This window comes from Carcharhinus amblyrhynchos, chromosome 13, assembly GCF_965287045.1.
Source record: "Carcharhinus amblyrhynchos chromosome 13, sCarAmb.v2.hapA, whole genome shotgun sequence".
In the NCBI taxonomy this organism is placed as follows: Eukaryota; Metazoa; Chordata; class Chondrichthyes; order Carcharhiniformes; family Carcharhinidae; genus Carcharhinus; species Carcharhinus amblyrhynchos.
The window spans coordinates 5,942,176-5,967,291 of NC_137336.1; the positions used below are offsets into that span (position 1 = coordinate 5,942,176).

General features: G+C 42.6%; 1 protein-coding gene across 1 annotated transcript in view; it reads right to left on the reverse strand.

Moving 5' to 3' along the window:
* LOC145351623 (protocadherin Fat 4-like) overlaps nucleotides 1-24,715 on the reverse strand; it is a 101,874-nt gene extending 77,159 nt beyond the window's left edge. The window contains exons 1-5 of the mRNA XM_080201195.1: nucleotides 21,997-24,715; nucleotides 17,939-20,320; nucleotides 13,537-13,618; nucleotides 8,515-10,883; nucleotides 2,935-5,436 (exon numbers count right to left, since the gene is read on the reverse strand). Coding sequence (XP_080057321.1) covers nucleotides 2,935-5,436; nucleotides 8,515-10,883; nucleotides 13,537-13,618; nucleotides 17,939-20,320; nucleotides 21,997-24,456 — 9,795 coding nt within the window. The 5' untranslated portion in view covers nucleotides 24,457-24,715. The remainder of the gene's footprint in view (nucleotides 1-2,934; nucleotides 5,437-8,514; nucleotides 10,884-13,536; nucleotides 13,619-17,938; nucleotides 20,321-21,996) is intronic.
* Nucleotides 24,716-25,116: the final 401 nt, after the last annotated feature.

Consider the following 25,116-nt stretch of genomic DNA (forward strand, 5'->3'; position numbering starts at 1 on the left):
TGCTCATAGTCAAACGTTCTCTGCGAATATATGACACCAGTTTCTGAATTAATGTGCACATACGAGGACGCTGGTAAGTCCGGATCCCGAGTTTCCAGGATGGAATAGGCCAGCCGAGAGTTCTGGTTTAAATCTGGATCGAAAGCTGTCACTGAGAAGATAGAGGAGCCAATGACATTATTCTCCATTATGTAGGCAGTGTAGGAAGTTTGGGTGAAGCTTGGCGCGTTATCATTGATATCGGAAACGTCCACCCGGATGGATTTCTTAGCTGTGAGTGGAGGCGTTCCTCTATCGCTGCATAGGATTGTAATGTCATACTTTGGGGTATTTTCCCGATCCAATGGCTGCTGAGTCAGCAACCTGTAATAATTCTTCAAAGAGGAATCCAGTCTGAAAGGGGAGCCGTTTGCAATTTGGCATTGCACCTGCCCGTTATCACCCGAATCTTTGTCCTCCACATTGAACAGGGCCACCACCGTCCCAGGCAGGGAATCTTCACTGACAGGACTAAACATCGAAGTCAGGGTTATGTCAGGTGCGTTATCATTGACATCAGTAACGTTGACCAGCACATCACAGTATACAGGAGTTGCATCAGGCCCCTTGTCCATCGCCTGCACATTAATCTCAAAAACGCTGTTTTCTTCATAGTTCAGATTACCTTTGACTCTAATTTCCCCAGTTCTGGAATCTACCTTAAAAATTTCCCGGACCTTGACGGACGCGTGGCTACTGAAAGAATAAACAATCTCTCCGTTGGGACCATCATCTAAGTCGGTGGCGTTTAGTTTAATGACCAGAGTTCCCTTGGATATATTTTCCGGTAGCCCCACCCTGTACACTGATTGTGGGAACTCAGGCGCGTTGTCATTCGCGTCCTGAACGGTAATAATTATCTCCGCACTTCCAGATTTCTCGGGGATACCCCCATCCTTGGCAATTAGCACTAACCTGTGTGTCCTTTGCTTCTCCCTGTCCAGCTGCCTTTGCAACACTAACACTGGCAACTTGCCATCTCCACTGCGCGACTGGATGTCTATTGTGAAAAATTCATTAGCGGCTAACTGGTAGGTTTGTAGGGAGTTGGTGCCAGCATCTGGATCCTGCGCCGACTCCAGAGCAAAACGAGCCCCTTGCACGGCCACCTCTGAAATTTCCAAACGGAATTGGCTTTTGGGGAAACGGGGAGCGTTGTCATTTACATCCAGAATCTCCACTTGAAAATGATACACGTTCAAGGGGTTTTCGATCACGGCCTCCAAGGACAATGTGCAAATGGGACTCGGCCCACAGAGCTGCTCTCTGTCGATCTTTTCTTTCACGAACAATATCCCACTGTCCAAATTTACATCCAGATATTGCTTCCTGGGTCCAGATACAATGCGAAAGCTGCGAGCCGAGAGCTCTTTCACGTCCAAACCCAAATCGTCTGCGATATTCCCCACAAAGGCGGCCAGTTGCAATTCTTCAGGAATTGAATAGCGAATTTGTCCCGAAACCAGAACCCAGAAGAAAAACACACAGTGTAAAAGTGACCATTTTAGCAGCCAATATATTTCAGAAAATCCCATTTCCTGCACAAAGCATTCCAATTACTTCAGCGCGACACGCCATTCAATAATTCCTTGAAATAAGATTCAGTAGCAACCATTTTCAATGATGAAGGGGCAGTATTTCAGAAAGATACCGGTATTTCTTTTAAATTCTCATTGAGATTTCGTCCTTTTCTTCTGATTTCTTTCACAAATTGCCAATATATGCGAATACAAAACCCGGTAAAGAGCCTCACAGCTCCCTATGTGGGTTTTACGCTGCATCTGGTCGTACGTAATGGTGGATGGGAAGGGAAGAGGGCAGTCAAGATCTCCAGGCACAATGCGGTTTCTCATTGGTGAACTGGGATTGAGCCGATCACAGTACAGCTCATTTCTTAAAGCTGCAATGTCTCTTCGAGTCTCTGCTGTTTACATTTAATATTGTACACTCTAAATTTCTCCTATCTTTTCCTGTATTATTTTTGAGATTTTATTTTCCTTTTTCCAAACTTTGGTGGATTTTCTAAGGATTGCTTATTCAGACCCCATTTAAAAACCTGAATGCCTGCCATCTCTTTCGTCAAGGGGCATGGCAAGATTTGACTGAAGCTTCATAATATCCTGCATAAGAACCATTTTCCAGGAACCCATTCTGTTCACTTGCAACATTTAAACTCTACTGAGTCCATTTAATTATATACAAGCCGACTGATTTGAACAAATCCCCGAGGAAGACAAATGCCATATTATAAATCTGCATAACATTTTAAACGTAAAACTGTAACTCATGTAATTATAACAATACGGACGATCACCATCAGAACATTGATACTTAATTTCTTTCAATATCACAGTTCCAGATGGAATTCTAGAAGGATCAACCTTTCGTTTCCAAAAGAGGAAATGCTGGAAAATCTCAGCAAGTGTAGCAGCATCTGTAAGGAGAGAAAAGAGCTGACGTTTCCAGTCCCGATGCTGCCAGACTGGCTGAGTTTTTCCAGCGCTTTCTCTTTTGATTTCAGATTCCAGCATCTGCAGTAATTTACTTTTATCCAATCTTTCGTTTCTTTCCGTTTTTCTAAAGTATAGATGACAATCTGTTGCAGGAGGAGCGCTGGGTCTGTGGATGGTACATAATGATAACCTCCTCAAAAAGACACAATTAACATGATAGTAAAACCATATGAACGCACCGAGGGACAACTTATTGATTAGCACAGGAGTGAGTCCAAGTCCTTGATTAGCGACTGGGAACTCAGATAGCAAAGCAGGTTGGGAAGATTCCCTCTTGGGTATAATCCGATCTCCATGATCGACTTGTTTTCCAGTGGATATTTATATTTCCAAATCAAACCCAGGAGGTGTTGTTCTCTTCACCCTCGAATAAGAATCTCACCTCATTATTCAGAGAGTCTCTGTACTGCACAGTGTTTGGTGTACGTGGGGTATCGCCATTCCCCACAGTACCACTTGGGGCGCTGTTCTTCTGTGTCGACATACCGCACCTAGTGGATGATGGGAAACCTCTCTTGGTGGAACGTGAAGTTGAGTACGTATCATAGCGGAAACTCTGAGAAAGCGGATCACCCCCAAACACTTCAACATAGTTCGGTGGAATCTGAAGATTTCTGCCGCCTCTTTGAATCCCACGCCGCGAATTTCTTGCGAAACAGCCACACGTGTCCAGAGAAGAAGTGTTGTGGACCTTAACAGCCAGAATAATCAAAATCACCAGGAAAATTAACGAGATGGCGCCTAAAGTTATCACCAGGTAAAAACTGGCATCAGGAACTAACCCAGAACCTTCACTAGTCACATCGGAGAGCATTTGTACATCCCCTCCTGTCACAGACAAGATGAATGTTACTGTGGATGTCAGTGCCGGTGACCCGTTATCTTTAACCCCGATTACCAATCTTTGTTTAGTAACATCTTTATTCATAATGTTGCGGATTGTCCAGATTTCCCCAGTATCTGGTGAAATAGTAAAGAGGCTAGCGTCTGTAGCTTGCAGAATCTGGTAAGTAAGGTGGGCATTCTGACCACTATCACCATCGGTGGCAGAAACTTTGGCCAACAGGTAGCCTGGTTCTGCCAATCGGGATACCGTCTCTAGTACCGTGGAGCCGAACTCGGGTGAGGGCTGCAGGATCACCGGGGCGTTGTCATTTTGATCAAGGATAATGATGTCCACTGAGGCATTGGCAGAAAGTGGCGGGGCGCCAGAGTCCCGTGCCTGGACCTGGATTTGAAAACTTTTGAGATCTTCATGGTCGAAAGTTCTCTGAGAAGAGATGACACCGTTCTTCGAGTTGATAGAGACATAAGCGGAGGCTGACTCGCCCTGAATCAGAGTCTCCGAGATGAAATAGGAGAGCCGAGCGTTCTGATTTAAATCCGGGTCGAACGCAGTCACCGAGAATAGGGAGGCACCAATAACATTGTTCTCCATCACATGAGCTGTATAAGAAGGCTGAGTAAAGTGAGGTGGGTTGTCATTAATGTCGGAAATCTCCACCAGGATGGATTTGTTGGATGTGAGCGTAGGGATTCCTGCATCACTGCACACGATGGTCACACTGTAATTTGATACACGCTCGCGATCTAGTGCCTCCCGGGTAACTAATCTGTAATAGTTATTTACGGAAGAATCCAGTTTGAAAGGAAGTTCATTTGGGGTTTGACATTGCACGTGTCCGTTTGCTCCCGAGTCTTTGTCTGTTGAACTAATCAGAGCCAGCACCGTCCCGGGGAGAGAGTCTTCACTAACAGGACTGAACAAAGATGTTAGGGTCACCTCCGGCGCGTTATCATTCACATCAATGACATTGACCACCACATGACAGTACACAGGGGTTGCGTTAGGACCCTTGTCCTTCGCTTGTACATTAATCTCAAAAACACTGTTTTCTTCATAGTCCAAATTCTTCTTAATTTTGATTTCACCTGTTTTTGGATCCAGCCCAAAAAGTTCACGGACTCTATTCGAAGTCCGACTGCTAAAAAAATAAACTACCTCCCCATTGAGACCAACATCCAAATCAGAGGCATCTAGTTTGATCACCAATGTTCCTTTAGGCACATTCTCTGGCAGACTGACCCTATAGACAGACTGGGAAAAAACAGGTGCGTTGTCGTTGGCATCTTCCACTGTGACCATTATCTCAGCACTCCCTGATCTCTCAGGAATCCCTCCGTCCTTAGCAGTTAACACTAACCTGTGTGTAGTTTCCTGTTCTCTGTCCAGGGCCTTTTCCAAGACCAAAACCGGTAACTTGCCGTCGCTACCGCGCGTCTCCACATCCAGGCTGAAATAGTCGTTGGCTGCCAGCTGGTAGCTTTGTACGGAGTTGGTCCCAACGTCCGGGTCGTGCGCGGACTCCAGGGCAAAGCGCGTTCCCGGGGCGGCCACCTCTGAGATTTCTAGACGGAACTGGCTCTCTGGGAACCTCGGAGCATTGTCATTTACATCCAGAATCTCTACTTGGAAATGGTACACGTTCAGGGGCTTTTCAATCACGGCTTCCAAGGACAATGTGCAAGTGTGGCTCTGCCCACAGAGCCGCTCTCTGTCTATTTTCTCCTTTACAAACAGAGTCCCATCGTCTGCATTTACGTCCAGATATTGCTTACTGGGACCGGGCACAATCTGAAAGCCGCGAGCTGAGAGTTCCTTTTGATCCAAACCTAAATCCTCTGCGATATTCCCAACAAAGGCGCCCAGATTCCATTCCTCCGAAATCGCATAACGTATCTGTCCAGAAGCTAGTTCCCAGGAAGAGATGATACAATATAAAAGTTGCCATTTCAATAAGCAATATATGTTATAATATTCCATTTCCAGCACAAAGCATTTCAAGAGGTTGAGTACAGCGCCGCGCCGTTGAATAATTCCTCGCTAAAAATTCATTTATGTTTCCAGTTTGGCGAAACAGACAGTTTGCATGATCAACAAACGTACTTCAAAGAAAAACCTGCGAAATAATTTCTGACAAACCTTCTTATTTCTTCCAAAATCACCAGTGGATTAATGCAGAAAACCTGATGTAACAAGAAACAGCTCTACCCAACGTTCCGCTATCTGGTCGTATCGAATGGCGGAAGGGGAGGGTAGGGCAGTAAGGATCCCTAGTCACATTACAGCTTTTCATTGGTGAAAAAGGCTGTCTCACATTCAACCAATCACCATACTGAGCATTTCTTAAAGCTGGACTGTCCTTCTAAACATTTGCGCGATATTTTCATTTATTGTTGTGCAATGTAAAATCTAACTAACCGTTTCCTTCACTATTTCGGAGCTGCTTTAACTCAGTTACACCAACAATTATACTTTGGATGGATCTGACACTTAATTGGCAGGATAGCAGAACCTGATCAAACGATACACTTCACAAAATGCTTCATTGATAAGACGAACGTTTGATTCAGCACAGTGCTCAGGTTGTTAATTCATTTTTCCATTAAAGATATCTAATCCACTTGGACACATTGTGGCTAACTGCTGAAACAAATAAGAAGTATGAAATTTAATAAACTCTATCTCCAAAACATAACACATTTCCACAGTAAACAGCCCCATCCCTGCCCCCACTCCCGCCCTCCCCTATCGAGTAGAAATGGGTTGTTTGAACAGTAATACTCATTCAATTATGGGTCCTGGTGTCACTGCTGAAAAAATATAAAATAATGAATTCATGGCACGGCAGCTCTATCATACAAGGACAGATTAAGGCGGTTAGGATTCACTGGAGTGTAGAAGAGTGAGAAGGGACCCCATATAAACTTATAAAATTGTGACAGGATTAGACAGGGTAGATTCAGAATGTTCCCAATGGTTGTAGAGGTTGTTTTTCAAACTGGAGGCTTGTGACCAGCTGTGTGCCTCAGGGATCAATGCTGGGTCCGCTGTTATTTGTCATTTATATTAATGATTTGGATGAGAATATAGGAGGCATAGTTAGTAAGTTTGCAGATGACACCAAGATTGGCGGCATTATGGACAGTGAAGAAGGTTTTCTTGGGTTGCAACGAGATCTTGATCAATTGGGCCAGTCGACTGATGAATGGCAGATGGAGTTTAATTTACTTAAATGCGAGGTGATGCATTTCAGTAGATTGAACCAGGGAAGGACTTACTCAGTTAATGGTCGGGTGTTGGGGAGACTTACAGAGCAAAGAAATCCAGGAGTGCATGTTCATACTTCTTGAAAGCGGAGTCACAGGTGGACAGAGTGGTGAAGAAGGCATTCAGCATGCTTGATTTCATTGGTCAGGACATTGAATACAGGAGTTGGGACGTCTTGTTGAAGTTGTACAAGACATTGGTAAGGCCACGCTTGGAATACTGTGTACAGCTCTGGTCACCCTATTACAGAAGGGATATTATTAAACTAGAAAAAGTGCAGAAAAGATTTACTCGGATGGTACCTGGAATTAATGGTTTGAGTTATAAGGAGAGGCTGGATAGACTGGGATCTTTTTCTCTGGAGCGTAGAAGGCTGAGGGGTGATCTTATAGGGGTCTATAAAATAATGAGGGGCACAGAACAGCTTGAGTCAATACCTTTTCCCAAAGGTAGGGGAGCCTAAAACTAGAGGGCACAGATATAAGGTGAGAGGGTAGAGATACTAAAGTATCCAGTGGGGCAATTTTTTCGCACAGAGGGTGGTGTGTGTCTGGAACAAGCTGCCAGAGTTAGTAGTAGAGGTGGGTACAATTTTGTCTTTTTGAAAGCATTTAGACAGTTACATGAGTAAGATGAGTATAGAAGGATATGGGTCAAATGCGGGCAATTGGGGCTAGCTTACGGGTTTAAAAAAAGAATGGCATGGACAAATTGGGCCATGCTGTAAACCTCTATGACTTTATGATGGGGGAGTTCAGAATAGGGGTCATAGTTTGAGGGTAAAGGGGAAATCTATTAGAACTGAGGCGAGGAGAAACTTCTTCGCCCAGAGGGTGGTAAGTGTATGGAATTCACTATCAGAGAAAGTGGTTGAGGCTAAAACTTCATCTGATTTCAAGAAGAAATTAGATACAGCTCCTGGGGCTGAAGGGAACAAAGGATATGGAGGGATGGGTGATCAGAATATTGAATTTGATGATCAGCTATGATTATGATGAATGGCGGAGCAGGCTTGAAGGCCAAATGGCCCACTCCTGCTTCTAGTTTCTGTGATGAAGTTAAGCACAATTACTGAGCCAAAGACAATATTTCATATTTAGCCGTATAAATTAGCCTTACAAGTGGGATATAGGGGTAGTATTATGAAGACAAATCGAGCAGATTGGATCTATGCTCATGGGAATTTAGAAGAATGAATGGTGATTTCACTGAAATTGATTTTGCTTGGGTTGGTAGGATGGATTCTGAGACGATGTTTCCTCGTATGGGGAAATCTAAAACTAGGAAGGTTAAAGGTAAAGGGTCTCCCGTTCAAGGTAGAGATGAAAATGAATTTATTTTTTCAGAGGCGCGCTCATGTTTGGAAATCTGTAAAGAACATTGGAGGCTGAGTCACTGTAGGTATTCTGATGGCTGATTAGCAAGGGAGTTGATCATAATGGGGGATAGACAGGATAAGTGGCATTAAGGCAAAAATCAAATCAACCATGATTGGCGAAGCATAATCGATGGGCCGAATGGCCTACTCCTTTTTTTTGCAATTTCATGAGCAGCTATTTCAGCTGCAACAGTGAAACACCCTCTAGTTAATGACCCACTGTGTGCTGTAATGGAGGGGACGGAGATGGGCGTGAAGGTGGGGTTGGTTCAGTATAGCGTTAGTGACAGCTACAGCAATTGGAAATTGTAAACAAACGTTAAAACATCGATTTGTTACCCCGTCTAGTCTGGTTTGTTACTAGCCATAAGAAATTGCACGTAAACAGTGAAACTAGTGTTCTAAGTTCCCGATGCTGTTCCATCTCCATTTGTTCAGTTAAGATCGATTGCTTTTTCACTCTGGCGCCTCACCTCATTAAGTATAGCATTGTCACAGTGTGGGAACGATGCTTTCCCCTCGTTTTCAATTATTTCACTCCTGGCTTTATTCTTTTGCGAGCTGCATGTGTTGACAAACTGGAGGTCCCTCTTTAGTGAACAGGTCTCGTAGCGGAAACTTTGGGAAAGTGGATCGCCTCCAAACACTTCCACATAGTTGGGAGGTATCTGAAGATTCCGGCTGGCTTTCTGAATGCCGTTGCGTGAATACCTTGATTCAAAGCAACAGCATGGCCCCAAAACACAGTGGTGGCCACGAAAAGTATTCCTGCTTTCATGAACTTTAACAGCTAGAATAATTAAAACCACCAGAAAAATGGATGAGGTGATTCCTAACGATATGACTAAGTAGAGGCTTGTATTGGAAGTAAAGTCAGGGTTATCAGACAAACTGCTTGGGTCGTTGAGCATTGCTGCATCTCGCTCTGCCACCGACAAGGCCATAGTCATTGTAGCAGAAAGTGCTGGTGTCCCATTATCATTTACAAGAATGACCAGCCTCTGCTTGGTCGCGTCAGCCTTGGTAATGCTGCGGCTTGTCCATATTTCGCCGGTTTCTAGTGAAATTGTAAAGAGTCCGAAATCAGTAGCACGGAGGATCTGATAGGATAGGCGAGCATTTTGCCCAGAGTCCGCATCAGTGGCCGTCACCTTCGCCACCAGAGAGCCCGGTTCTGCGAATCGGGATACAGCGTCTGTCACTGTTGCTCCGTGCTCCAGTATCGGATGCACAATCACTGGGGCATTATCATTCTGGTCGAGGATAATAATGTGTACAGAAACATTGCCAGCGAGTGGTGGGACTCCGAAATCATGCGCTTGAACTTGAAAGCGAATTTCTTTTAATTGTTCATAATCAAAAGATCTATAAGAATATATAACGCCAGTCTCTGCATTAATGTAGATATATTTGCTTACTGATTCACCTTGGCTGTCCCAGATGGAGTACGAAAGTCGACCGTTCTCATCTCTGTCCGGATCAAAGGCTGTCACTGAGAAAATGGACGCACCGATATTATTGTTCTCCATCACGTACGCTGTTAGCAACGGTTGCGCAAATTGCGGCGCGTTGTCATTTTTGTCTGAAACTTCAACCAGGATGGTTTTGTTGGTGGTGAGAGGCCGGGTTCCTCCATCACTGCAGCTGATCGTCACGTCGTAGGTGGAGATATATTCCCGGTCCAGCGGGCCCTGCGTGAGCAATCGCAAATGCTTCTTCGAGGACGAATCCAGCGCGAAAGGAAGATTATTTCCAATTAGACATTGCAACTGCCCATTTTCACCGGAATCTCTGTCTGACGCACTGATCAGAGCGACCACAGTCCCAGGCAGAGAGTCTTCAGGAACTGGGCTAGATAGAGAAGTCAGTTTCACCTCGGGCGCATTATCATTGACATCAACAATGTTCAGTAAAACGTTACAGTACGTTGGGTTGGCATTAAGCCCCCTGTCCTTTGCTTCTATAATAATCTCAAAAACAGTCGTATCCTCATAGTCCAAATTCGCTTTAGTTCTTATTTCACCTGTTTTGGAATCCAAACCAAACAGCCCACGGACCTTGGCCGCTGTATGGCTACTGAATGAGTACACAATCTCCCCATTAGAGCCAGCATCCAAATCAGTAGCATTTACCTGCAGTACCAAAGTTCCTTTGGCCACGTTCTCAGGCAGGTTGATCCTGTAAACCGGCTGAGGGAAAAGCGGTGCGTTGTCATTGGCATCTTCAACGATGATGTTGATCCGAGCAGTGCCGGACCTTTGGGGTACACCGCCGTCTTTGGCCAATAGCAGTAACCTGTGGCTCGATTGCTTCTCTCGGTCCAGCGGCTTCTCCAGCACCAGCACGGGTAACTTGCCATCTCCAATACCCGCCTCAACGCTGAGCAAGAAGTATTCATTTGTAACCACTTGGTAGGTCTGTACGGAATTGCTTCCGACATCAGGATCGTGCGCGCACTCGAGGGCGAATCGAGTTCCTGGCGCTGCTGACTCGGAGATTTCAAGGCGGATCTGATCCTTTGGAAAACTGGGAGCGTTATCATTTATATCCAGAATCTCCACTTCGATCTGGTAGAGATTCAGAGGATTATCAAGCACGGCCTCCAAAGCCAAAACACAAGTGAGGCTGGAGCCGCAGAGTTGTTCCCTGTCAATCTTTTCCTTTAGAAATAGGATCCCATTTTCCAAATTGACTTCAAAATGCTCCTTTCTTGGATCCGACACAAGTCGAAAATTCCGAGACGAAAGCAGTTCAGCATTTAATCCCAAATCCTCTGCAATATTCCCAATAAACGCACCGAGTTGCAGTTCTTCAGGAATCGAATAACGAATTTCTCCTGAAACTAGATCCCAGGAGATAAACAGGCAAGATAGCAGTTTCCATTTTAAAATACAAAATATGTTATAACATCTCATCGCCAGCGTTAAACATTCCAATTGTTTCAGCTCGGCTCCGTGGCGTTCGGCTTTTCCCCAGATTGCAATTGTGACGGTCTAATATCTTTGCTGAAAAGGTTGCAAAGCAGAAAAAATATCTTCATTGTTTAGAAATCCTCTAAATGGTTTCAGAAAGGTCTCCATTTTGTTTCTAAAAACCCCAATTGATGCATCTGCGAAAATCTGCTGTATCGCTCCGGAGCTCGCTCTCCAATTTCGCATTGTTTCGAGTCGTGTGTGATGGTGGATGGGAAGGAAAACGGCAGTCAGGATCACCAGGCACTTATTTATTTCTGATTGGCGGACTCAAATTCAGCCAATCAAAATAATGTTAATTTCTTAAAGCTAGGATGTCCAGTTAAAGGGTTATTATTTCCAATTTCTGTTGCACAACCAAAAATAAACAGACTTGTTGAATGCTTTGACCTTTTTTTCATTGTGTAGAGCTGTTTATAGTTACGGATGCAATGGATAGATATGAAATCTCACGTTACTTAGGGACCAAAGCAGAAATAACAAAAAATGAAATTTATATTCCATTTCTGAAATACAGAGGGCACTTTGCTAAATCCCAAACTCTCAGAGGTCATTGATCTTTAGGTACATTTAATTGGCCTTATCTAATGTTTTGTGACTTGTGGCTTCACGACAGCCAGTGATGCTAATAACGTATGATTTTCTGAAGAGAAAGAACACATCACTGGATTGGGACTACTTGTAAACTTTGAATCAAAGATCCGAGTCCTCTCCACATTGATAGCATATTTCCTTTTGGGAACAACATAGAGAACATTTATGCAGAGAGAAGGGAATTCTGAATAGGTGCACTAGTGGAACTGCTCTGGACAGAGAAACCTATAGCATCGTACCGTACTAAAGGATATTATGTAATCTTTCCTACCTCTGCTGCCTGTTTGAAAGCACAATCCTATTTGTCTCACTCCTTTGCTTTGTCCCAATAGCCTAGCAAATGATTAATTTTTCCGATACATCCAACACCCTTTTGAAAGGCACCCTTGTTTTGTATTTCAGGTCAAACAGTAAACTGCATTAAAAAAAACTTCTCATTCCTCCTCTGGTTCTTTTGCTTAGCTGTAATCTCACTCTACAGGTGGCTGCATTATTCCTCATATAAAACAAAAAAAAACTACAGATGCTGGAAATTTGAAATAAAAAAAGTGTTGGATAAATAGCTAGTCCGATAGGATCTGTCAAGAGAGAAATATTGTTGATGTTTCGAATCCATACGGCCCTTCTACATTTCTGTTAACTGCGTTTCTCTCTCCACAAATACTGCCAGAGCTGCTGAGTTGATCGATCATCTTCTATTTTCATTTCTGTGTTATACCTAACATTAGAGTACTTGTTGCTTTACTGTACAGGTAGCTGTGTTATATCTAACAGAGGAGTTTTTGATGTTTCATGCTATTTTAAACAAACTTATTTGAAGTAAAGTGAAATTTGACTGGAATGTACATTCTGATGACAAGAACACTTCAGCTAAATCTTAATACAGCATGAATAAATGGGCTGCATTTTCGGCTGCAGTCATTTCAGACTTCGCATTTTCTCTTCACATGAATACAAATTACTTCTCTTCCCAATATATTTCACGATTGTTCATCTGACATGAGAGTATTTGATGCGTTACTATACAGGAAGCTGTGTTAAGCCTCATGTGCGATTATCAGATGTTTTACTACACAGGTAGTCAAACAGTTTTCATGTCACACATGAAAAGAGACCATTTACTCTTTTACTGTACAGATAACTGTGTAATACCTTGCTTGCAAGAATCGGATGCTTTACCGTACACATTGCTGTTCTATCCCTAACATGAAAGTAACTGATTTTTTTTCTGTACAAGCAATTACGTTATTGCTAACATTGGATTCTTTGTTGTTTTACTGTACATGGAATTATAAAGTTTTAAAGATTGTAAAGTTTATTTGTTAGTCTCACAAATAGGCTTGCATAAACACTGCAGTGAAGTTACTGTGAAAATCGCCAAGTCATCACACTCCGGTGCCTGCTCAGGTACACTGAAGGAGAATTTAGCACGGCCAATGCATATCTTTTGGACGGACAAAGCCGGAGAACCAGGAGGAAACTCAGGCATGGGGAGAACGTGCAGGCTTCGCACAGACAGTAACCTAAGCCGGGAATTGAATCAGGGTCCCTCGTGCTGTGAGGTAGCAGTACTAACCACTGTACCACTGTGCTAAGTTAATGTTATACTCATGTTTGTCTAACATAAAAGTACTTTCTGTTTTACTGTGCAGATAGCTGTACTATACCTAAAATAATAGTATTTGCTATTGTATTGTACAGATAGCTGTGTTATACCTAACATGAGAACACTTACTCTTTTACTATGCAGATAACTGTGTTATGCAATAGCACACATGTCTGATGTTTTACAGAACATGTACAGTGTTATACCTGACATGAGAGTATTTGATGTTCTCCTATACAGCTTTACCCTACATATGGCTATATTATGCTTAACACGAGAGTATTTGCTCTTTCACTATACAGGTAGCTGTTTTAATACCTCACCTGAGAGTATCCGATATTTTACTGTATAGGTAGCTGTGTTACACCTAACATGAGAGTACTTGATGTTTGCCTTTACAGATAGCTGTGTTATACATAACATACAATTGTCTGATGCTTTAGTGTACAAATATCTGTGCTACAACAAACATGAGACCATCTGATATTTTGACATACAGGTTACACCTAACATGACAGTATTTGATCTTTTCCTATGCAGATAGCTGTGATATGCATAACTTGTGAGTATTTGATGCTTTATTGTATAGGTCGCTGTTTTATATCTAACATGGGAGTATTTGGTGCTTTACTGTACAGGTTGCTGTCTTATATCTAACATGCGGGTATATGATACGACACTGGATTGTTTAACTGGAATGCCAATTTGATCCCAAGTCCCAAAGTTCCAAACTTTAGGAACAGTAACTTGCTACTCAGAACAATAATACTGTTCATCCCAATATATTATGACATCTGCCACCTCTCCAACATATCTTTCATACTCACTTTTCTGCACTGATTAGAGTTTATTTCTGTCTATCCCTGCAATACCCAAACAGTCCTTTATCATTTGTCTGTCTGGCTTGCTTAATGACAAAATTAAATGATTAATCCTTTTAAATTATTGCCATACTTAATAATATTTGTCAAGTTCTTCCACAAACTATTACGTCGTCTCAAAATGTTTAAATCTTAACAGTAACAAGCTCAAATGCATTTCCTTTCCTCATAAAACTCCCGGTGTTCAAAATCTTTTTCACATCTCTGCTGTTCTAAAGGTAATAGTATGCTTCATATCCAGGTCCCCACAATTATATATGACATAAAGCTAGAACCACCACTATCTTCTCAAGAGCAATGAGGGATGACCAATTATTACTGGCATTGCCAGTGATTCTAATATCCCTAGTACGAATTGTAGAAAAATCTAAGCAATAATGAAACATATTTCTCCATCTACCATAAATATCTAAATGCAAAACCCACGTTTCCCTGATGCTTTCGATGCTAAAGACAATCATCTGTTTTCAGATTTATGTAGCTTTTATACCGAGATTTTGTTCTGATCAGCACATTGTTTCACAGTTTCAGTTAGGACATTCTCCTTTCTGTTGGTTTTGCATCTATTATAATTATTATCCATTTATTAACATTGAGCTGGACCTGAAACTTGGAGCCCCAGTTACCAGAAAGAAAATTCATTCCTTCAGAATAGGGCTGTAACACTGTTCCTTCTTTGCCTGACCCTTGGTCTAGGCATCTCACATGACCATGCAAGTCCATGCACCTGCCTTTGATGTTGGCATGCCTTCATCAAAGTGAATTCAGACTAACCAAATCAAAATAGCATTCTTCAATGTAGCACGAGTCATCAATGTGTTAGTTATGTGTTATCCAACAAATATGGATCAGCAATACAGGTGACGCCTCATCGAAATCTGGCCTCTAAGCAGCCTCTGACTGGACAGTTTCCTTTTATTTGATTGCAATAAATGTAAGTGAACAATGAGTTGATACAATGTGCAATGAGCCCTGATCTAGGAACAAAGGGCATAAGGGCAGGAATAGACTATTTGGCTCCTTGGGTCTGGCTGATCTGAACCACGGCCTTTTTCCACACTACGTCATATGCCTTGATATGTTGAATATTGCGAAATCTAATGGCATCTGTCTTGAAATTATTCATAGAGTTATAGAAGCCACAGCATGGAAACAGGCTTTTCTGTCCAACTTGTCCATGCCGCCCTTTTTTTAAACCCTGAAGTGAATCCCAATTGCCCACATTTGGCCCATATCTCTCTATATCCATCTTATCCATGTAACTGTCTAAATGCTTTCTAAAAGACAAATTTGTACCTGCCTCTACTGCTACTTCTGGCAGCTTGTTCCAGGCACTCACTACCCTCTGTGTGAAAACATTGGCCCTCTGGATACTTTTGTATCTCTCCCTTCTCCACCTTAAACCTATGCCCTCTAGTTTTAGACCCCCCTACCTTTGGGAAAAGATATAGACTTTCTAGCTGATCCTTGCCCCTCAATATTTTATAGACCTCCATAAGTTCACCCCTCAGCCTTAGAAAAACGCTCCATAGAAAAAAGTCCCAGTCTATCCAGCCTCCCCTTATAACTCAAATCATCAAGTCCTGCTAGCATCTTATTAAATCTTTTCTGTGCTCTTTCTAGTTTAACAATATCCCTTCTACAGTAGGGTGACCAGAATTGCACACAGTATTCCAAATGGCCTTACCACTGTCTTGTACGACTTCAACAAGACGTCCCAACTCCTGTATTCAATGTTATGACCAATGAAACCAAGCAAGCTGGATGCCTTTTTCACCACTCTGCCCACGAGTGACTCCACTTTCTAGGAGTTATGAACATGTACTCTTCGATCTTTTTGTTCTGTAACTCTTCCCAACGACCTACCATTAACTGACTAAGTCCTGTCCTGGTTCAATCTATCAAAACGCCTCAGCTCAGACATGTCTAAATTAAACTCCATCTGCCATTCATCAGCCCACTGGCCCAATTGATCAAGACCCCGTTGCAATCCGAGATAACTTTCTTCACTGTCCACCAATCTTTGTGTCACTTGCAAACCTGTTAACCATGCCTCCTATATTCTTATTAATCATTAATTAAATCATTAATATAAATGGCAAATAGCAGCGGACCCAGCACTGATCCCTGAGGCACACAGCTGGTCACAGGCTCCAGTTTGAAAAAAACAGCCCTCTACAACCACTCACTGGCTTCTGGCATCAAGCCAACACTGTATCCATTTTGCTGCCTCACCCTTGATCCCGTGAGATTTAACCTTATGCAACAACCTACCATGCAATACCTTGTCAAAGGCCTTGCTAAAGCCCATGTTGACAACATCAACTGCACTGCCCTCATCTATCTTCTTGGTTATCCCTTCAAAAAATACAATCAAATTTGCGAGGCATTATTTTCCACTTACAAAGTCATGTCCCTAATCAGTCCTTACATCTCTAAATGCCTGTCGATCTTGTCTCTCAAAATGCCTTCCCACAATATACCCAACACGGATGTGAGGCTCACTGGCTTGCAGTTCCCAGGCTTTTCCCTGCAGCCCTTTTTAAACAAAGGCACGACATTTACCACCCTCCAATCTTCAGACATCTCCCCTGCGACTATCGATGATTCAAATACCTCAGCTAGGAGACCCGCAAATTCCTCCCTAGCCTCTCACAATGTCCTGGGATACACACTTCATTACGTCCCGGGGACTTATCTACCGTGATGCGCTTTAAGACTTCCAGCACCCCCTTCTCTGTAATATGTACACTCCTCAAGACATCACTATTTATTTTTCCAAGTTCCGGAGCATCCATGCTTTTCTCAACAGTAAATATTGATAAGAGATATTCCCTTAGGATCTCACTCATCTCGAGTGGATCCGCACGTAGATGACTTCCTTGATCCCTAAGAAATAAATTTACTTTATATATAAACAATATTAATTCAACTTGAGTGTGGTCAAGTAGTTGTAATGTTTTATGATCTGATAGAAAAGTCACTTGAAATTTCGATGATGCTACTCAAAGACTGAGCCTCCACAGGCCTCTGGGATAACGGTTTACCACCATATGGAAATTCCTCCCCATCTCAGTCCCAAATGACCCACTTCTAGTTCTGAGCCTGTAGCCCCTGGTTTTAGATTCTCCACCACCACCCCTCCCCCACCCTCCTATCCAGGGGAACCATCCTTTCTAATGTAGCTTGTCGAGCCCTTGAAGAATTGTGTAAGTTCCAATAAGATTGTCTCTCATTCTTTTAAACTCTAGGGAATACAAGCCAGGTCCTTTCAATCTCTCCTCAGGGGAGGACCCTACCACTCCAGGATGCAGGTTGGTGAACTTTCATTTAACCCATTTTAGGCGAGAACGAAAGATGGTGGCATTTTCAAAGAAGAGCAGGAGAGCTCCCCCAATGTCTTGGTCAGTATTTAATCTCAACAAGAACTGATTAATTTCTCATTCATTCAGTTATCGGGAGCTAAACAATGGAAAGAAGTATGCCAAGAGCCACAACTATTTGTCCTTACAGCATTGGAGAAGTATCCTCGTGGATACTGCACAGAATCTGGAGATTGCTTTGCACAATAGAAAGAGCAATGCGAGATTTAACAGTTATCCATTTCAACTTCATGCTACCAAAGGAACAGTTACAATGGGTGTTTGTGGATTCAATTGATAAAGTCAAATTATAAATGCAAAATGATGTGGGTGCTGGAAATATGTAATAAAAACGGAATGTGCTAGAGATAGTAGCAAATCCAATATCATCTGTGGAGATAGAAACAGAGTTAACGTTTCGAATCAAATATTACTTCTTCAGAATTGCTGTAACTTCGGAAGTTGCATTACAACTGGCTCACCTCACTAGTATTCCTACAATTGGAGGAAAATGATGCTGGTGGCTTTTCTTTATCCCACCCAGTTTGGTTGTTGATATTATTCTTGCTGGCAGATGAACTATATCTGTTAGAGTACAAGAACTCTCCTTTGGTCGAATCAGAAGTCAAATAGGTCCCATAACGGAAACTTTGGGAAAGTGGGTCTCCCCCAAATACCTCAACGTAGTTGGGGGGTATCTGGATATTTCGACTGGCTTTCTGAATCCCATTGTGAGACCTCCTTGTTCTAAAGCAGCAACGCATACCGAGGGCACAGCTGCCACCACCAAAACGATTCCTGGTTTGAAGAACTGTAACTGCTAGAGCGATTAAAATGACTAGAAAAATGGACGAAATTGCCCCTAAAAATATAACTATGTAAAAACTTGTATTGTTAGTCAAATAAGGGTCTTCAGCTAAATTGTTCATATCAGCGAGTATCTCTGTGTCCTCCACCACTGACAGTATGAGTGTCATTGTGGCTGAAAGCATTGGTGTTCCATTGTCGTTTACCGCAACAACCAGCCTTTGTTTATTTGCATCTTGACTCATGAAGCCTCGAATTGTCCAGATTTCTCCTGTATCTGATGAAATGGTGAAAAGTCCAGGGTCAGTGGACTGGAGTATCTGGTAAAATAGTCGGGCATTCTGGCCAGAGTCAGCATCAGTGGCCGTTACCTTAGTGACCAGGGAGCCTGGCTCTGCCGACCTTGACACAGTCTCCAACGCTGTTGAGCCGTACTCCATCAAAGGATGGATGATCACCGGGGCATTATCATTTTGATCAAGGATAATGACATCCACCGAAGTATTGCTCGCCAATGGCGGGGCCCCAGAGTCCCTTACTTGCACTTGGATCTGAAAGTTTTTCAGTTGCTCGTAATCGAAAGCTCTCTGAGAAGATATGACCCCATTTTTGGAATTAATATTGACGTAACTGGACACCGGCTCGCTCTGAACCTGGTTCTTGAGAATAGTGTAGAGTAAGCGGGCATTTTGATTCAAATCCGAATCTACAGCCGTCACTGCGAAGATTGAAGTTCCAATAACGTTGTTCTCCATCACATAGGCTGCATAGGATGTCTGCGTAAAACGTGGCGCGTTATCATTTATGTCCGAGATTTCCACGCGGATAGTTTTCCTGGATGATAGAGGAGGGGAACCCGAATCACTGCAGATAATGGAAAGGTCAAACTTTGAGTTATTTTCTCGATCCAGCAGCTGGCGAGTCAGCAGTCTGTAATAGTTCCTTAACGAGGAATCTAATCTGAAAGGCAGATCACTCTCGATTTCGCAGACTACCTGCCCATTCTCCCCGGAATCTTTGTCCGAAACGCTGATCAGAGCAACCACCGTTCCGGCTTTGGAGTTTTCACTGACAGGACTGAATAAAGACGTTAGCGTCACCTCAGGTGCGTTATCATTGACATCGATAATGTTAACTAAAATGTGACAGTATCCTGGAATTGGATTAGGGCCCTGGTCCAGAGCCTGCACATTAATCTCAAATCCAGTGACTACTTCATAATCCAACATTCCTTTAACTCTGATTTCACCAGATTTGGAATCCACACTGAACACTTCACGGACTCGAGCTGAGGTTTGGCTGCTGAAAGAGTACAATATCTCTCCATTGCGACCATCATCTAAATCAGTGGCATTTAGTTTGATAAGCAAAGTTCCTTTAGGCGAGTTTTCTAACAGGTTAATTCTATAAACTGAGTTTGCAAATACCGGTGCGTTGTCGTTCGCATCCTGCACTATAATTATGATTTCAGCAGTACCTGACTTTGGAGGAACCCCACCGTCTTTGGCAATCAGCTCTAACGTGTGGGTCGATTGCTTTTCTCTGTCCACGGGTCGTTCCAGCACTAATACTGGCAACTTACCGTCCCCACCACGCGAATCACTACTTAGTGCGAAATATTCGTTAGCCACCAGCTGATAGCTTTGCAGGGAGTTGGTTCCAACGTCCGGATCGTGCGCGTACTCCAGGGCGAAACGCGCTCCCGGTGCAGCAAGCTCAGAGATTTTGAGGCGAAACTGGCTGTTTGGGAAACTGGGAGCATTGTCGTTTACATCGAGGACCTCCACTTCGACGTGATATACGGTCAATGGGTTTTCGATCACGGCCTCCAGAAATAACATGCATACGAGCACCGAGCCACAGAGCTTCTCCCTGTCAATATTTTCTTTCACAAACAAAATCCCATTGTCTAAATTTACCTGCAAATACTGCTTCCGGGGACCAGGCACGACCCGAAAATTCCGAGCAGAGAGCTGTTCTGTCCGTAATCCCAGGTCTTCTGCAATATTTCCAACAAAGGAGCCTGTTTGCAGTTCCTCAGGAATCGAATAGCGGATCTGTCCAGAAACCATAGCCCAGAAAACGGGCACACAATACACCACTTGCCAATTTAGCCACCAATATATTTGATAATATCCCATCGCCAGCACAAAGCGTTCCAATTGCTTCAGCGCTGTGCAGCGCTGTTCATACAATCCTTGAAGTCGAGGCCTTTATACATCATTTTCTTGGAGATGAGGAGTTGCAATGTCTAAAATATATCCATGATTTTCGCCTCACTGAGATTATTTTCGATAAACAGTCCTATTTTTCTGAAAATCCTCAGGAGCCGCAAAGAGCTCATATATGCGACGCAGTTCGCCATTCGGCTTTACACTGTCTCTGATTGAGTGTGATGGTTGGTGAGCAGGCAAGGGGGCAGTCAAGATCTCCAATCACATTTCAAATTCTGATTGGTTAGCAGCGTGCTCTCACGTTCAACCAATCATTGCACGCATCGGTTCTTAAAGCTAGAATGTCTTGACAAGTCATTTTCTTAAAGTTGTACAACTAAAAATATAGTTTTTTTTCCTCCGCGATTTTAGCTCTCTGTATTGAAATATTCATTGAGAAATATTCTATAGTGAATATCCGAGGGATATTTACTCCCGTCCAACGAAACAACTTTCTTTGTACACTGCTTATAACAGAAACTTACAATTTGCTATGTTTCGTCATTTTGTTTTTCCACTAAATACATTTACTTGAATTTAACCTTACACCTGGCAACATAAAATATGTACAATCTACTGATTCACAGCGGCAACAAGTTATGACTCAACAATAAGATGGTTTGGAGAAAAGAAAAGATTGAGAAATATGATTTCAGTGACTGATCCGAGAACGAGATGGATTGTGGTTGGCAATGGAAGTGGGAGCAGACAAGGGTGTAGGTGAAGGGATAGTGGGGAGAAATCAGTCAGGTAGAATTTATAATATACACAGCTTGTAAACATACACGGAACTTCCTTAACAGTTCTCGCTATCATTCACAGTGCAATGTGCTGTAATTGCAAGGACCTGCATTTGTGTCAAGTTACGAACAAACTCTGAAGTACTGCATTTTGCCAGGAATTATTTCGGTGCTTAACAAATGCATTTATGTGGACAGAAAATAACATTTTTATTTATAAGAGGGTCCTGAAACTATAAAGATGACCAATTGATTTACTGTTTTTTAGAATAAATGGTGGCAGAGAGAAGAATGCCAGTTAGAGGCTCAGCAAACGTCAGGCCTCTTTGTATTGGACCCATACCAGATAAAGCTAATATGGAACTGTTTTACTCTGGTAGCCCAATTCTGCTGCCATCGTTACATACAAATTACTGGCGAGTTAAAATTTATTTTTTTAATGAATATAGTCTCTAAACTTGCTGAGCACATTAGTAAAAGTATATCTGCTTAGAAAATACCCATGCAATTAAACAGGCAAGAGAACTTTGGATCAACTCGATGTGACAATGCATAGGAACTACATATAATGAGAAAACACTAGTAAACACATCCTGTAAGGTAGGAACACCGGGCACGAGATGTTAATTGAAAATGAAAATATCACCACAAAAAGTGAATGAAATATTTAAAGAAATCACTCTCATTTCATCATTTACAAGTGCTGGATTTTCCAGCTTTTTTCATAACATCCAAATGCATCAGTGTATATAATGTGTTTTCTTTCTTTAAGCAGCTCACCTCATTGTTCACAGAGTTGCTGTATTTTTCACAATTCAATAACCCTGGGTGTTCTTTACCAATAGGCTCATTTCGGACATAATTCTTGTCTGTAGATGACCTGGGGGATATGAAGTCTCTCTTTGTTGACTGCAAAGTTGAACATGACTCATAGCGGAAGCTCTGAGAAAGTGGATCACCCCCGAAAACCTCAACATAGTTAGGTGGTATCTGAAGATTTCTACTGGCCTTTTGAATTCCATTCAGAGAATGTCTTGTTTCAAAACAGCAACAAACACCCAGGGAACAGGGCTGACCTCCCAAAACATTTCTGCTTTTATGAACCTTCATAGCGAGGATAATTAAAATAATCAGAAAAATGATAGAAATTACTCCTAATGCTATGACCAAGGAAAGACTGAGATCCGGAGTAAAACCTGGACGTTCAGTCGACCCACTGACGCTGGAGAATATTTTAGCGTCTCCACCTACCACAGATAAGATGATGGTCACTGTGGCAGAAAGTGATGGAGTTCCATTGTCTTTTACCACAATCACCAACCTTTGCTTGGAGGCATCTTTATTCTCAATACGACGGATAGTCCAAATTTCCCCAGTGTCTGGTGAAATAGTAAAAAGGTTATGCTGGGTTGCTTGAATAATGGAGTAAGAAAGATGAGCGTTCTGACCGGCGTCAGCGTCAGTGGCCGATACCTTAGCAACCAAATAGCCTGGTTCTGCAAACCTGGATATTGTCTCTGTTACTGTTGAGCCATACTCGGCTAATGGGTGCACGATCACTGGAACATTGTCATTCTGATCAAGGATAATAACATTCACCGAAACATCACTGGCGAGTGTTGGAGATCCAGAGTCCATGACACGAGCTTGCAACTGAAAGTTTTTCAATTTCTCGTAGTCGAACGTTCTCTGAGCGATAATAACCCCAGTCTCTGAGTTAATAGTGATGTAAGTGGACACCGAGGCATTGTCAACTTCTGTCTCCAGGACAGAGTATTTAAGTCGAGCGTTCTGACCAACATCTGGGTCAAAGGCTGAAATGGAAAATATAGAAGCACCAATAACATTGTTCTCCATGACATTTGCTGTGTATAGAGACTGGGTAAACCGTGGGGCATTGTCATTTATATCTGAAACCTCTACCCGAATGGTTTTTTTGGATGTCAGAGGAGGATTTCCTGCATCCGTGCATTTTATAGTGACATCATACTGGGAGGCATTTTCACGGTCCAGCGGATGTTGAACAAGTAATTCATAATAATTCTTCAAAGAAGAATTTAATTTAAAGGGGAGTTGATTTGAAATTTGACATTGTACCTGCCCATTTCGCCCTGAATCTTTATCTGCTGCACTGAACAAAGCGACCACAGTTCCAACTGGAGCATCTTCTGAAACTGTGCTGGACAAAGTTCTCACCGTCACATCAGGCGCATTATCATTCACATCAATAATATCCACCACAACGTCACAGTGCCCGGACATTGGGTTTGGACCCTTGTCCATTGCTTGTATACTAATCTGAAAGGCCTTGTTCTCTTCATAGTCCAACTTGCCTTTCAATCTGATCTCACCAGTTTTAGAATTCACATCAAACATTTCCCGAACTCCAGCAGAAGTGTGGCTACTGAGCGAATACGTTATCTTTCCATTAGAACCATCGTCCAAGTCAGTGGCATTTAACATAATTACCCGCGTTCCTGTAGGTGCTGTTTCCGATAGAGTGACTCTGTAAACTGACTGGGAAAAAACAGGGGCGTTGTCGTTTGCATCGTTCACTTTGATTAAAACCTCAGCCGTACCGGATCTCACAGGGATTCCTCCGTCCTTGGCTATTAACGTTAACGTGTGGATGGATTCCGTTTCTCTGTCCAAGGAACTCTGTAACACCAATACCGGCAATTTCTCAACCCCGTTGCGCATTTGCACATCGAGAATGTAATAATGGTTCGGGAGGAGCTCATAGGTTTGTAAGGAATTCGTTCCAATGTCCGGATCGTGCGCGGACTCGAGGGGAAAGCGCGTTCCCGGTGTAGAAAGCTCTGACATTTCCAGGCGGAATTGTTTCTTTGGGAAACTGGGAGCATTGTCATTCACGTCGAGAATCTCCACTGAAACCTGGTACAGCTTTAAGGGATTTTCAAGCAAACAGTCCAAGGATATCACACAACTCAAACTAGGCCCGCAAATCGGTTCTCTGTCGATTTTCTCCTTCACAAATAAAACGCCAGTGTCCAAATTTATATCCACATATTGTTTCCTGGGCCCGGGTGCAATCCGAAAACTGCGAGCCGAGAGCTGCTTTATATCTAAACCCAAATCATCTGCGATATTCCCAACAAAGGCGCCCAGTTGCAGTTCTTCAGGAATCGAGTAACGAATCTGTCCAAACACGAGATTCCACGAGGAGAATACACAATAAAATAATTGGCATTTTAGCAACCAATATATTTTATATCTCATTTCCAGTGAAACACATTCCCCTTGTTTCAGAACGTGTCCGTACCATCAATTATCCTTTTTACAGTTGTATCAACACATTTTAAACCTGGAACAACTGCGATGTAGCAAATACCTGATTGTTTTTGGAATCGCTCGAATGATTTCATTAAAATCCTCTATTTTTTGTTTAAAATTGACAGTGGATTCGTGCAGAAATGCTGCCGAGCTGCTCGCTATCCAATGTTACACAGCGTCTGATCGTGCGTGATGGTGGATGGGTAGTGAAGGGGGCAGTCCGGATCCCCAATCATATCTCAGCTTCTGATTGGTGAATAGAAAGACATTGAAATTCAACCAATGACACCACCGCTCATTTCTTAAAGCGGAAAGGTCTGAAATCCCCGCAGATATTTAGATTTATTGTTGCACAATTAAAAATTGAATGAAGATTTTCTGTCAATGCTATAGGTATCATTGCATTGTCAAAAACATCTCTGGAACTGCATTGCAACAAATATCTGAAGAATAATGTTTATAGAATATATGACGGAAGAACACAAGATAAATAAACATTCAGTGTTACATGGGTCATTGGTCTCGCTAATTGAACTTTATTTATAGTTCGTTTTTATAAAAGTTGAGAAAGGAACCGACATGTTGGTCTTTGCAGGCGGACTTGAG